The sequence below is a fragment of the Aquarana catesbeiana genome, linkage group LG13 (assembly GCF_042186555.1).
Source record: "Aquarana catesbeiana isolate 2022-GZ linkage group LG13, ASM4218655v1, whole genome shotgun sequence".
Taxonomy (NCBI): Eukaryota; Metazoa; Chordata; class Amphibia; order Anura; family Ranidae; genus Aquarana; species Aquarana catesbeiana.
Window position 1 is genome coordinate 116,742,735 of NC_133336.1, and position 12,314 is coordinate 116,755,048.

A 12,314-nucleotide genomic window follows, 5' to 3' on the forward strand; every position below is an offset into this window, starting at 1 on the left:
CTATGACACTGCCTGTCCCACACAGACAGCCGGGAAGGACAAGACAGAGCAATGATGTGATTAGAATTATGGGATATGCGTTCCCTAAGAGGACAGTCCGAGGGCCTTTCAAAGAAGAAACGATTGCATGCTTCTCGACCCAAAGTATAAGGAAGCAGCAAACAGGAATTAGGAGGCCGTGATGGTGACGACTCCAAATTGTGTTTCTGGATTTTCCTTTCAGCAATCATTTACTGTCCACTGCTTAACTGCTATTCATAAAAATTAAGACAAAAATCGGGAACCTTTAGTACTAAAGTGGCATACGTCTCCCATGACCTAAAGTGTATGTAACCTCAAAGTTTAAGATGCAATATGTATTGTTCATTTGAACATCTACCCTTCAAAGTTCATAAGTATACCTTCACTTAAAAAAAAAAAAAAAATAATATGGTGATCCTGACAATTCTTCTGGGTTTCTATTTCAATCTGACCATGACAAGGAGGGAAGCACATTCTTACTGCTGTGGTCAGTTTGCCTCCCTATAATTGCCGCTGGGAGTTACAGGATGCTGTGCAGACACACGGTGTGCCTGTATCTCCTGTGGTCACTTTTGTAATCACACCCCCTCCCAGTTCATTTTAATAAGGGGGAGGACTTCTTTACACATACACAGCGGAAAAGTTCCCCAACTGTAGATTACATCAGATGTGGTGGGTGGCATTGTCATATGACAGGCTGGCTGGTGACTGGTCTGACATCTGACAGCGGAGGGGCAGGCCTGCATCACACACAGTTTGGAAGTAACTTCCACAGCCAACTATAGTTGTGACAACTGGGATCCACTGTCAAAACTGTAGCTGGTTCCGGAAAGAAGCGCAGATGGGGGAGTAGCTTTCCTGCTATAGGTGTTATGTTAACCCACACGCCCGCTGTTTTTATTTAAAGTGGTTCCAAAGGCTCAAGGTTTTTAACCTTCATGCATTAAGGTATAAAACCTTCCCTGTGCAGCAGCCCCCCCCCAATACTTACCTGCGCCCTATCACGATCCAGCAATGTGCACGACAGCCTTGGCCCTCCGGGGACTCTCCCTTCTCATTGGCTGAGACAGCAGCATGAGCCATTGGCTCCCATCATTTACAGCTAGTGAGCCAATGAGTAAAGAGAGGTGGAAGGCCAAGCCACGGATCTGTGTCTGAATGGACACACAGAGCAGCGGCTCTGCTCAGATGCCCCCATAGGAAGCTGTTTGCTCTGGGGGCACTCAGCAGGAGGGAGGGGCCAGGAGATCCAGCAGGGGACCCGAGAAGATGAGGATCGGGGCTGCTCTGTGGAAAACCACTGCACAGGGCAGGTAAGTATGACATGTTTGTTGTTTTTTAAAGAAAAAAAACATGCCATTAATATCACTGTAAACCTGCCAGTCTGCTATGATTGAACCCCCACCCACTGTGTGCGACATAAGCCACAGACAAGGATCTTCCCCAGTATGTTCATAGAAGGCCGACCCCTTACTAAATGCTGACAGACCCACCCCCACCCCCCACCCCAAGCTGTGATGAAGGGGGCCGTGATCAAGTTTTGCAGTCATGTGACAAACAATAGATTAACAAAGGGGAAAATAGGAATAGGAAAATAATTGTGTTTATTGTAATTATATTTCCTTCCTTCGCCTCAACAGAACAGGTGCCAGACCGATGGGACAGACTAACAAGTGACCTCTCGGGAGGTACCTGGGTGTATGGGATCAAACAGACGACACAGAACATACAAGCTGGTTGATGTGTACAGCACTGGAACACAAACCTTTACCATCACACACAAAGGATCAATGCTGTACAAGAACAATGCAAGGCTCTCTATATTATATTATCAAGAATGCCGTTTTTGTATGTTACCCCATTTACACAAACCGGTGACAAAGAATATATGTGGAATACGGCTTCCATAGATCATGTATGGAAACTGAAAGACACAATTGCCCTCCTTTTTTCTGGGGGGGGGGGGGGGGGGCAGACTAATCACAAAATATCTGACATATATAAGGTACACTGGGCGGCACAGTGGGTGGTGGTTAGCACATTCACCTAGCAGTAACAAGGTTTGCTGGTTCGAATTCCAACCACGACACTACCTGCCTGCGTGGGTTTCCTCCGGGTACTCCGGTTTCCTCCAACACTCCAAAGACATGCTAGTAGGTTAATTGGATCCTATCTAAATTGGCCCTAGTATGTGTATGTATGAATGTGACCTTAGATTGTAAGCTCCTTGAGGGTAGGGACTGATGTGAATGTACAATATATATATATGTAAAGCGCTGCGTAAATTGTCAGCGCTGTATAAGTACCTGAAAAAATAATAATTATAATGATGGGGTGACAGACAAGCAGGTGTAGTGCAAGACATTGGTCAGTGCAGATGTGTCACCCTGGAAGAGGAGATGTACGGCACCACGGACAGAAAGGAGAGACGGACAGAAAGGAGAGACGGACAGAAAGGAGATGTACGGCACCACGGACAGAGAGGAGAGACGGACAGAGAGGAGATGTACGGCACCACGGACAGAGAGGAGAGACGGACAGAGAGGAGCTGTACGGCACCACGGACAGAGAGGAGAGACGGACAGAGAGGAGCTGTACGGCACCACGGACAGAGAGGAGAGACGGACAGAGAGGAGCTGTACGGCACCACGGACAGAGAGGAGAGACGGACAGAGAGGAGCTGTACGGCACCACGGACAGAGAGGAGAGACGGACAGAGAGGAGATGTACGGCACCACGGACAGAGAGGAGATGTACGGCACCACGGACAGAGAGGAGAGACGGACAGAGAGGAGCTGTACGGCACCACGGACAGAGGGGAGAGACGGACAGAGAGGAGATGTACGGCACCACGGACAGAGAGGAGAGACGGACAGAGAGGAGATGTACGGCACCACGGACAGAGAGGAGAGACAGACAGAGAGGAGATCTACGGCACCACGGACAGAGAGGAGAGACGGACAGAGAGGAGATGTACGGCACCACGGACAGAGAGGAGAGACGGACAGAGAGGAGCTGTACGGCACCACGGACAGAGGGGAGAGACGGACAGAGAGGAGATGTACGGCACCACGGACAGAGAGGAGAGACGGACAGAGAGGAGATGTACGGCACCACGGACAGAGAGGAGAGACAGACAGAGAGGAGATCTACGGCACCACGGACAGAGAGGAGAGACGGACAGAGAGGAGATGTACGGCACCACGGACAGAGAGGAGAGACGGACAGAGAGGAGATGTACGGCACCACGGACAGAGAGGAGAGACGGACAGAGAGGAGATGTACGGCACCACGGACAGAGAGGAGAGACGGACAGAGAGGAGCTGTACGGCACCACGGACAGAGAGGAGAGACGGACAGAGAGGAGCTGTACGGCACCACGGACAGAGGGGAGAGACGGACAGAGAGGAGATGTACGGCACCACGGACAGAGAGGAGAGACGGACAGAGAGGAGATGTACGGCACCACGGACAGAGAGGAGAGACAGACAGAGAGGAGATCTACGGCACCACGGACAGAGAGGAGAGACGGACAGAGAGGAGATGTACGGCACCACGGACAGAGAGGAGAGACGGACAGAGAGGAGAGACGGACAGAGAGGAGATGTATGGCATGACAGAGAAAATCAACTCATAAAATGTTTTGATTGAGAACAGAAGTTATTTCTCCATCAGGACACTCAGGTGAACAGGGCAATGAATATGTTTTTAAAACAAAGAATTTGAAACCATCTAATAAAAATTCTTCCACAAAAAAACAAAACAACATGGATACTAAGCAGATCTAAACCCACACTGGATGACTTTTACATGACTGAAGCAATGTCCACCATAAACAATTACTTTTTCTTCTTCATCTCAGAGTTGCCGGTCTCCTCCAGCCACTTCCTGTCTATATGCACCGGCTCCAATGTCTCCCACACATCATTCCCGGGTAATAGTGACAACAATCTCATGGAACACGGTGACAACACATTAGCATAACTTGTCACCCCAAAAGCAGGAAGTGTCTGGAGGACCTCGATGGTGGGATCACAGGGTATTATTCCAATCAGAGCTGCAGATTAAAAAACATATTCCTGAAGTAACCAACTTTCTTTGAAGGAAAGCAGATATTATGGAAATGGGGTTTAGATTTACTTCACATCCATGTCATATCCAAGCCATGTAATCATCCTGACAGGAAGATCCCCCCCACAGCTGAGATGACACAGAAAGACCCCTTAGCAGGGCTGGGAGCAGGACATGGGGAGCCCAGTGATTTTGGGGGGGGATCCTGATGAATTGTGAACAGGAAGGACATGGGGGGGCTGTGATCAGACAGAAAATGGGGGGGGGCCTCTCCTGTGATGAGGGGGGCAGTGATGAGAGGGGACATATGGGGGGAGTGATGGGGGGCAGTGATAGGGAGGGGGGGCAGTGATGGAGAGGAGATATATGGGGGGAGTGATGAGAGAGGGCAATGATGAGGGGAGACATATGGGGGGACAAGAGGGTGCAGAGGTGAGGGGGGGGGGCAATGATGAGGGGAGACAGCGATGGGGGGGGGCAATGATTCAGGGGAGACAGCGATGGGGGAGGGCAATGATTCAGGGGAGACAGCGATGGGGGGGGCAATGAGTGAGGGGAGACAGCGATGGGGGGGCGCAATGAGTGAGGGGAGACAGCGATGGGGGGGGGGCAATGAGTGAGGGGAGACAGCGATGGGGGGGGGCAATGAGCGAGGGGAGACAGCGATGGGGGGGGGCAATGAGTGAGGGGAGACAGCGATGGGGGGGGCAATGAGTGAGGGGAGACAGCGATGGGGGGGCAATGAGTGAGGGGAGACAGCGATGGGGGGGGCAATGAGTGAGGGGAGACAGCGATGGTGGGGGGCAATGAGTGAGGGGAGACAGCGATGGTGGGGGGCAATGAGTGAGGGGAGACAGCGATGGAGGGGGCAATGAGTGAGGGGAGACAGCGATGGAGGGGGCAATGAGTGAGGGGAGACAGCGATGGGGGGGCAATGAGTGAGGGGAGACAGCGATGGGGGGGGCAATGAGTGAGGGGAGACAGCGATGGTGGGGGGCAATGAGTGAGGGGAGACAGCGATGGTGGGGGGCAATGAGTGAGGGGAGACAGCGATGGAGGGGGCAATGAGTGAGGGGAGACAGCGATGGAGGGGGCAATGAGTGAGGGGAGACAGCGATGGGGGGGGGCAATGAGTGAGGGGAGACAGCGATGGGGGGGGCAATGAGTGAGGGGAGACAGCGATGGGGGGGGGCAATGATTCAGGGGAGACAGCGATGGGGGGGGCAATGAGTGAGGGGAGACAGGGATGGGGGGGGCAATGAGTGAGGGGAGACAGCGATGGTGGGGGGCAATGAGTGAGGGGAGACAGCGATGGTGGGGGGCAATGAGTGAGGGGAGACAGCGATGGTGGGGGGCAATGAGTGAGGGGAGACAGCGATGGTGGGGGGCAATGAGTGAGGGGAGACAGCGATGGTGGGGGGCAATGAGTGAGGAGAGACAGCGATGGGGGGGGCAATGAGTGAGGAGAGACAGCGATGGGGGGGGCAATGAGTGAGGAGAGACAGCGATGGGGGGGCAATGAGTGAGGGGAGACAGCGATGGGGGGGGGGCAATGAGTGAGGGGAGACAGCGATGGGGGGGGGCAATGAGTGAGGGGAGACAGCGATGGAGGAGGGCAATGATTGAGGGGAGACAGCGATGGGGGGGGCAATGATTGAGGGGAGACAGCGATGGGGGGGCAATGATTGGGGGGCAATGATTGAGGGGAGACAGCGATGGGGGGGCAATGATTGAGGGGAGACAGCGATGGGGGGGCAATGATTGAGGGGAGACAGCGATGGGGGGGCAATGATTGAGGGGAGACAGCGATGGGGGGGGGTGATGAGAGGAGGGCAATGATGAGTGGAAACATTTGGGGGGGGGGGTGATGAGAGGGCGCAATGATCAGTGGAGACATTTGAGGGGGGAGTGATGAGTGGGGGACAGTGATGGGGGGGACATGAGGGGAGACATGGGGGGCAATGATGAGTGGAGTCATTGGGGGGGTAGTGATGAGGGGACACATTTGGGGGGGGGGTAGTGATGAGGGGACACATTTGGGGGGGGGGGGTAGTGATGAGGGGACACATTTGGGGGGGGGGGGGTAGTGATGAGGGGACACATTTGGGGGGGGGGGGGTAGTGATGAGGGGACACATTTGGGGGGGGTAGTGATGAGGGGACACATTTGGGGGGGGGGTAGTGATGAGGGGACACATTGGGGGGGGGTAGTGATGAGGGGACACATTGGGGGGTAGTGATGAGGGGACACATTGGGGGGGTAGTGATGAGGGGACACATTGGGGGGTAGTGATGAGGAGACACATTGGGGGGGTAGTGATGAGGAGACACATGGGGGGGTAGTGATGAGGGGACACATGGGGGGGTAGTGATGAGGGGACACATGGGGGGGTAGTGATGAGGGGACACATGGGGGGGTAGTGATGAGGGGACACATGGGGGGGGTAGTGATGAGGGGACACATTTGGGGGTCATGCAGTGCCTGTGATGTGGGGACACATTTGGGGGGGGTCATGCAGTGATGAGGGGACACATTTGGGGGGGTCATGCAGTGATGAGGGGACACATTTGGGGGGGTCATGCAGTGATGAGGGGACACATTTGGGGGGGTCATGCAGTGATGAGGGGACACATTTGGGGGGGTCATGCAGTGATGAGGGGACACATTTGGGGGGGGTAGTGATGAGGGGACACATTTGGGGGTCATGCAGTGATGAGGGGACACATTTGGGGGGTCATGCAGTGATGAGGGGACACATTTAGGGGGGGTATTGATGAGGGGACACATTTGGGGGGGTCATGCAGTGATGAGGGGACACATTTAGGGGGGTAGTGATGAGGGGACACATTTGGGGGGGTAGTGATGAGGGGACACATTTGGGGGGGTAGTGATGAGGGGACACATTTGGGGGGGCCATGCAGTGATGAGGGGACACATTTAGGGGGGGCAGTGATGAGGGGACACATTTGGGGGGGGGGGGCAGTGATGAGGGGACACATTTGGGGGGGGCAGTGATGAGGGGACACATTTGGGGGGGGGGCAGTGATCAGGGGACACATTTAGGGGGGGCAGTGATGAGGGGACACATTTAGGGGGGTAGTGATGAGGGGACACATTTAGGGGGGTAGTGATGAGGGGACACATTTGGGGGGGTAGTGATGAGGGGACACATTTGGGGGGGTCATGCAGTGATGAGGGGACACATTTAGGGGGGGCCATGCAGTGATGAGGGGACACATTTAGGGGGGGCAGTGATGAGGGGACACATTTGGGGGGGGGGCAGTGATGAGGGGACACATTTGGGGGGGGCAGTGATGAGGGGACACATTTGGGGGGGGGGCAGTGATCAGGGGACACATTTAGGGGGGGCAGTGATCAGGGGACACATTTAGGGGGGGTATTGATGAGGGGACACATTTAGGGGGGGCAGTGATGAGGGGACACATTTAGGGGGGGTAGTGATGAGGGGACACATTTAGGGGGGGGCAGTGATGAGGGGACACATTTAGGGGGGGGCAGTGATGAGGGGACACATTTAGGGGGGGTAGTGATGAGGGGACACATTTAGGGGGGGGCAGTGATGAGGGGACACATTTAGGGGGGGGGCAGTGATGAGGGGACACATTTAGGGGGGGCAGTGATGAGGGGACACATTTAGGGGGGGTAGTGATGAGGGGACACATTTAGGGGGGGTAGTGATGAGGGGACACATTTAGGGGGGGGCAGTGATGAGGGGACACATTTAGGGGGGGTAGTGATGAGGGGACACATTTAGGGGGGGGCAGTGATGAGGGGACACATTTAGGGGGGGGGCAGTGATGAGGGGACACATTTAGGGGGGGCAGTGATGAGGGGACACATTTAGGGGGGGGGCAGTGATGAGGGGACACATTTAGGGGGGGGGCAGTGATGAGGGGACACATTTAGGGGGGGGGTAGTGATGAGGGGACACATTTAGGGGGGGGGGGTTAGTGATGATGATGGAGCACAGGCAGGTAAGTAGCTGTCAGCCCGGCACACACACACAGGACAGTCCGGAGGCCTCACCTTCTGGTCCACGATGGAGCAGGCCATCTCTCGCACGGCCCCCAGGCTCAGCTCCCCGGGTTCGGGCAGGACGACGGGCTCCCGGCTCAGGCCGATCTGGATCTGGAGGGAGAGGCCGTGGCCCGCGGGGCTGGGCGGCCGGATGACCGGGGGGGCGCTCATAGACAGCTGGGCCCGCCAGCGGGAGACAGCGGAGGGGGACACGGGTCAGTGACACTCACACAGGCGGCACCCCGACAACTAGAGCCGCATACAGGCCGGAGAGTCTCACACACCGTCACCCGCACATGTCCTTCCCAGCACAGCCCCGGCTCCCCGCCGGCTCTCCGCCGCCTCACACCGACCACTCCGCCGCCTCTTCCCTCCCAGAAAAACTTTCACCAACAACAAGTCCGAGCGGCGCCCACACACACACCGCACTCACACACATACACACAGCCTGACAGGGCGGGGGCCCCCTGCTGGACGAAAGGCGGCACCGCAACTCGCAGGGGCCCCCTGCTGGAAGGAGTGCGCCATGCCATCCCGCACACCCAAAGGGGAGCTCCCCGCCTGCTGGTGACACAGGAAGAGATCAGCGCTGACAGGGGACACTGATCGGGGAGGGGGAGGGGCTGTACTGCTGGTGTGGAGTGCAAACACTACATGCTCTGCCTGTCATAGGATGGATACGTCTTTAGTCAGATTAGCTCCTGGGATTGTAGATGCAGTTAGTGCGCTACAATGGCGCATACATCTGTAAGAAGAAGTAATAAAGTATTTGACCAGACTCTAAATACAATCTGATTGTACAATCCCCTGAAGGGCCCATTTACATCACAATGTCTGTGTACACTCTGCGTGTCTGCATGCACTTTCTTTGGAATCATTTTTTCTTTAATATCAAGTTATTTTCCATATTAAGCTTCATTTGTACACATTTGTATTGTGTTCTTCATTTGTACACATTTCTAGTGTGTTCTTCATTTGTACACATTTGTAGTGTGTTCTTCATGTGTACACATTTGTATTGTGTTCTTCATGTGTACACATTTGTATTGTGTTCTTCATGTGTACACATTTGTATTGTGTTCTTCATTTGTACACATTTGTAGTGTGTTCTTCATTTGTACACATTTGTAGTGTGTTCTTCATGTGCACACATTTGTAGTGTGTTCTTCATTTGTACACATTTGTATTGTGTTCTTCATGTGTACACATTTGTATTGTGTTCTTCATTTGTACACATTTGTATTGTGTTCTTCATGTGTACACATTTGTATTGTGTTCTTCATTTGTACACATTTGTAGTGTGTTCTTCATGTGTACACATTTGTATTGTGTTCTTCATTTGTACACATTTGTAGTGTGTTCTTCATGTGTACACATTTGTATTGTGTTCTTCATTTGTACACATTTGTATTGTGTTCTTCATTTGTACACATTTGTAGTGTGTTCTTCATGTGTACACATTTGTATTGTGTTCTTCATTTGTACACATTTGTAGTGTGTTCTTCATGTGTACACATTTGTATTGTGTTCTTCATTTGTACACATTTGTAGTGTGTTCTTCATTTGTACACATTTGTTGTGTGTTCTTCATTTGTACACATTTGTAGTGTGTTCTTCATTTGTACACATTTGTAGTGTGTTCTTCATTTGTACACATTTGTAGTGTGTTCTTCATTTGTACACATTTGTATTGTGTTCTTCATGTGTACACATTTGTATTGTGTTCTTCATTTGTACACATTTGTAGTGTGTTCTTCATTTGTACACATTTGTAGTGTGTTCTTCATTTGTACACATTTGTAGTGTGTTCTTCATTTGTACACATTTGTAGTGTGTTCTTCATTTGTACACATTTGTATTGTGTTCTTCATGTGTACACATTTGTATTGTGTTCTTCATGTGTACACATTTGTATTGTGTTCTTCATGTGTACACATTTGTAGTGTGTTCTTCATTTGTACACATTTGTAGTGTGTTCTTCATGTGTACACATTTGTATTGTGTTCTTCATGTGCACACATTTGTAGTGTGTTCTTCATTTGTACACATTTGTAGTGTGTTCTTCATGTGTACACATTTGTAGTGTGTTCTTCATTTGTACACATTTGTAGTGTGTTCTTCATGTGTACACATTTGTATTGTGTTCTTCATGTGTACACCTTTGTAGTGTGTTCTTCATGTGTACACCTTTGTAGTGTGTTCTTCATGTGCACACATTTGTAGTGTGTTCTTCATTTGTACACATTTGTATTGTGTTCTTCATGTGTACACATTTGTATTGTGTTCTTCATTTGTACACATTTGTAGTGTGTTCTTCATTTGTACACATTTGTAGTGTGTTCTTCATTTGTACACATTTGTAGTGTGTTCTTCATTTGTACACATTTGTAGTGTGTTCTTCATTTGTACACATTTGTAGTGTGTTCTTCATTTGTACACATTTGTAGTGTGTTCTTCATTTGTACACATTTGTTGTGTGTTCTTCATGTGCACACATTTGTAGTGTGTTCTTCATTTGTACACATTTGTATTGTGTTCTTCATTTGTACACATTTGTAGTGTGTTCTTCATTTGTACACATTTGTAGTGTGTTCTTCATTTGTACACATTTGTAGTGTGTTCTTCATGTGTACACATTTGTAGTGTGTTCTTCATGTGTACACATTTGTAGTGTGTTCTTCATTTGTACACATTTGTAGTGTGTTCTTAATTTGTACACATTTATAGTGTGTTCTTCATTTGTACACATTTGTAGTGTGTTCTTCATGTGTACACATTTGTATTGTGTTCTTCATTTGTACACATTTGTAGTGTGTTCTTCATTTGTACACATTTGTATTGTGTTCTTCATGTGTACACATTTGTTGTGTGTTCTTCATGTGCACACATTTGTAGTGTGTTCTTCATTTGTACACATTTGTAGTGTGTTCTTCATGTGTACACATTTGTATTGTGTTCTTCATGTGTACACATTTGTATTGTGTTCTTCATTTGTACACATTTGTAGTGTGTTCTTCATTTGTACACATTTGTAGTGTGTTCTTCATTTGTACACATTTGTATTGTGTTCTTCATGTGTACACATTTGTAGTGTGTTCTTCATTTGTACACATTTGTAGTGTGTTCTTCATGTGCACACATTTGTAGTGTGTTCTTCATTTGTACACATTTGTAGTGTGTTCTTCATGTGTACACATTTGTAGTGTGTTCTTCATGTGTACACATTTGTAGTGTGTTCTTCATTTGTACACATTTGTAGTGTGTTCTTCATGTGTACACATTTGTAGTGTGTTCTTCATTTGTACACATTTGTAGTGTGTTCTTCATTTGTACACATTTGTAGTGTGTTCTTCATTTGTACACATTTGTAGTGTGTTCTTCATTTGTACACATTTGTAGTGTGTTCTTCATTTGTACACATTTGTAGTGTGTTCCAGTGAAAATAAATGCAGCGGGCACTATTTTTTTTTTACCACTTCATCCCTAGAAGGTTTTACCCCTTCATGACCAGGCCATCAGCACTGCGCTATTTTAGCTGGTAATTGCGTGGGCATGTCACACTGTACCCAAACCAAATTGATATCATTTTTTTTTGTCACACAAATAGAACTTTATTTTAGTGGTATTTGATCACCTCTGGGTTGTTTTTTTTTTTTTGCGATTTAAACGACAAAAAAAAAACAAAAAACTGAAGACTTTGAAAATAAACAATATTTTTTACTTTCTGCATAAAACATATCGAATACAAAAATGTAAAAAATCTAATTTCTTTTTAAATTTTGACCAAAATGTATTCTGCTACATGTCTTTGGTGAAAAAAAAAAATACCAATAAGTGTATATTGATTGGTTTTGTGTGAAAGTAATAGCGTCTTCAAATCACTGGATACATATTGGATTTTTTTTTATATACTAATAATGGTGGCAATCAGCAACTTTTAACCACTTGCCAACCGCAATACATGCCGCCAGCTGGTCACAGAGGAGATCAAAGACTAGATCGTCTTTGATCGCCTCTATGGCCTTGGAGGACCGGAGCAAAGCGATGATGTCACTTCCGGTCCAGAGATATTAAAGTCTTGTTTTTTTTTTTTGCTTTAAAAATAACAAACATGTTATACTTACCTGCGCTGTGCAGGGGTTTTGTGTGTCTATTCAGAAATGATGTCACGGCTTGGCCACACC

The 12,314-nt window shown here is 49.3% G+C and overlaps 1 protein-coding gene across 1 annotated transcript in view; it reads right to left on the reverse strand.

Annotated features, from left to right (window-relative positions):
• Window positions 1-8,608, reverse strand: part of PRKD1 (protein kinase D1) — a 246,404-nt gene extending 237,796 nt beyond the window's left edge. The window contains exon 1 of the mRNA XM_073609487.1: window positions 8,140-8,608. Coding sequence (XP_073465588.1) covers window positions 8,140-8,301 — 162 coding nt within the window. The 5' untranslated portion in view covers window positions 8,302-8,608. The remainder of the gene's footprint in view (window positions 1-8,139) is intronic.
• Window positions 8,609-12,314: the final 3,706 nt, after the last annotated feature.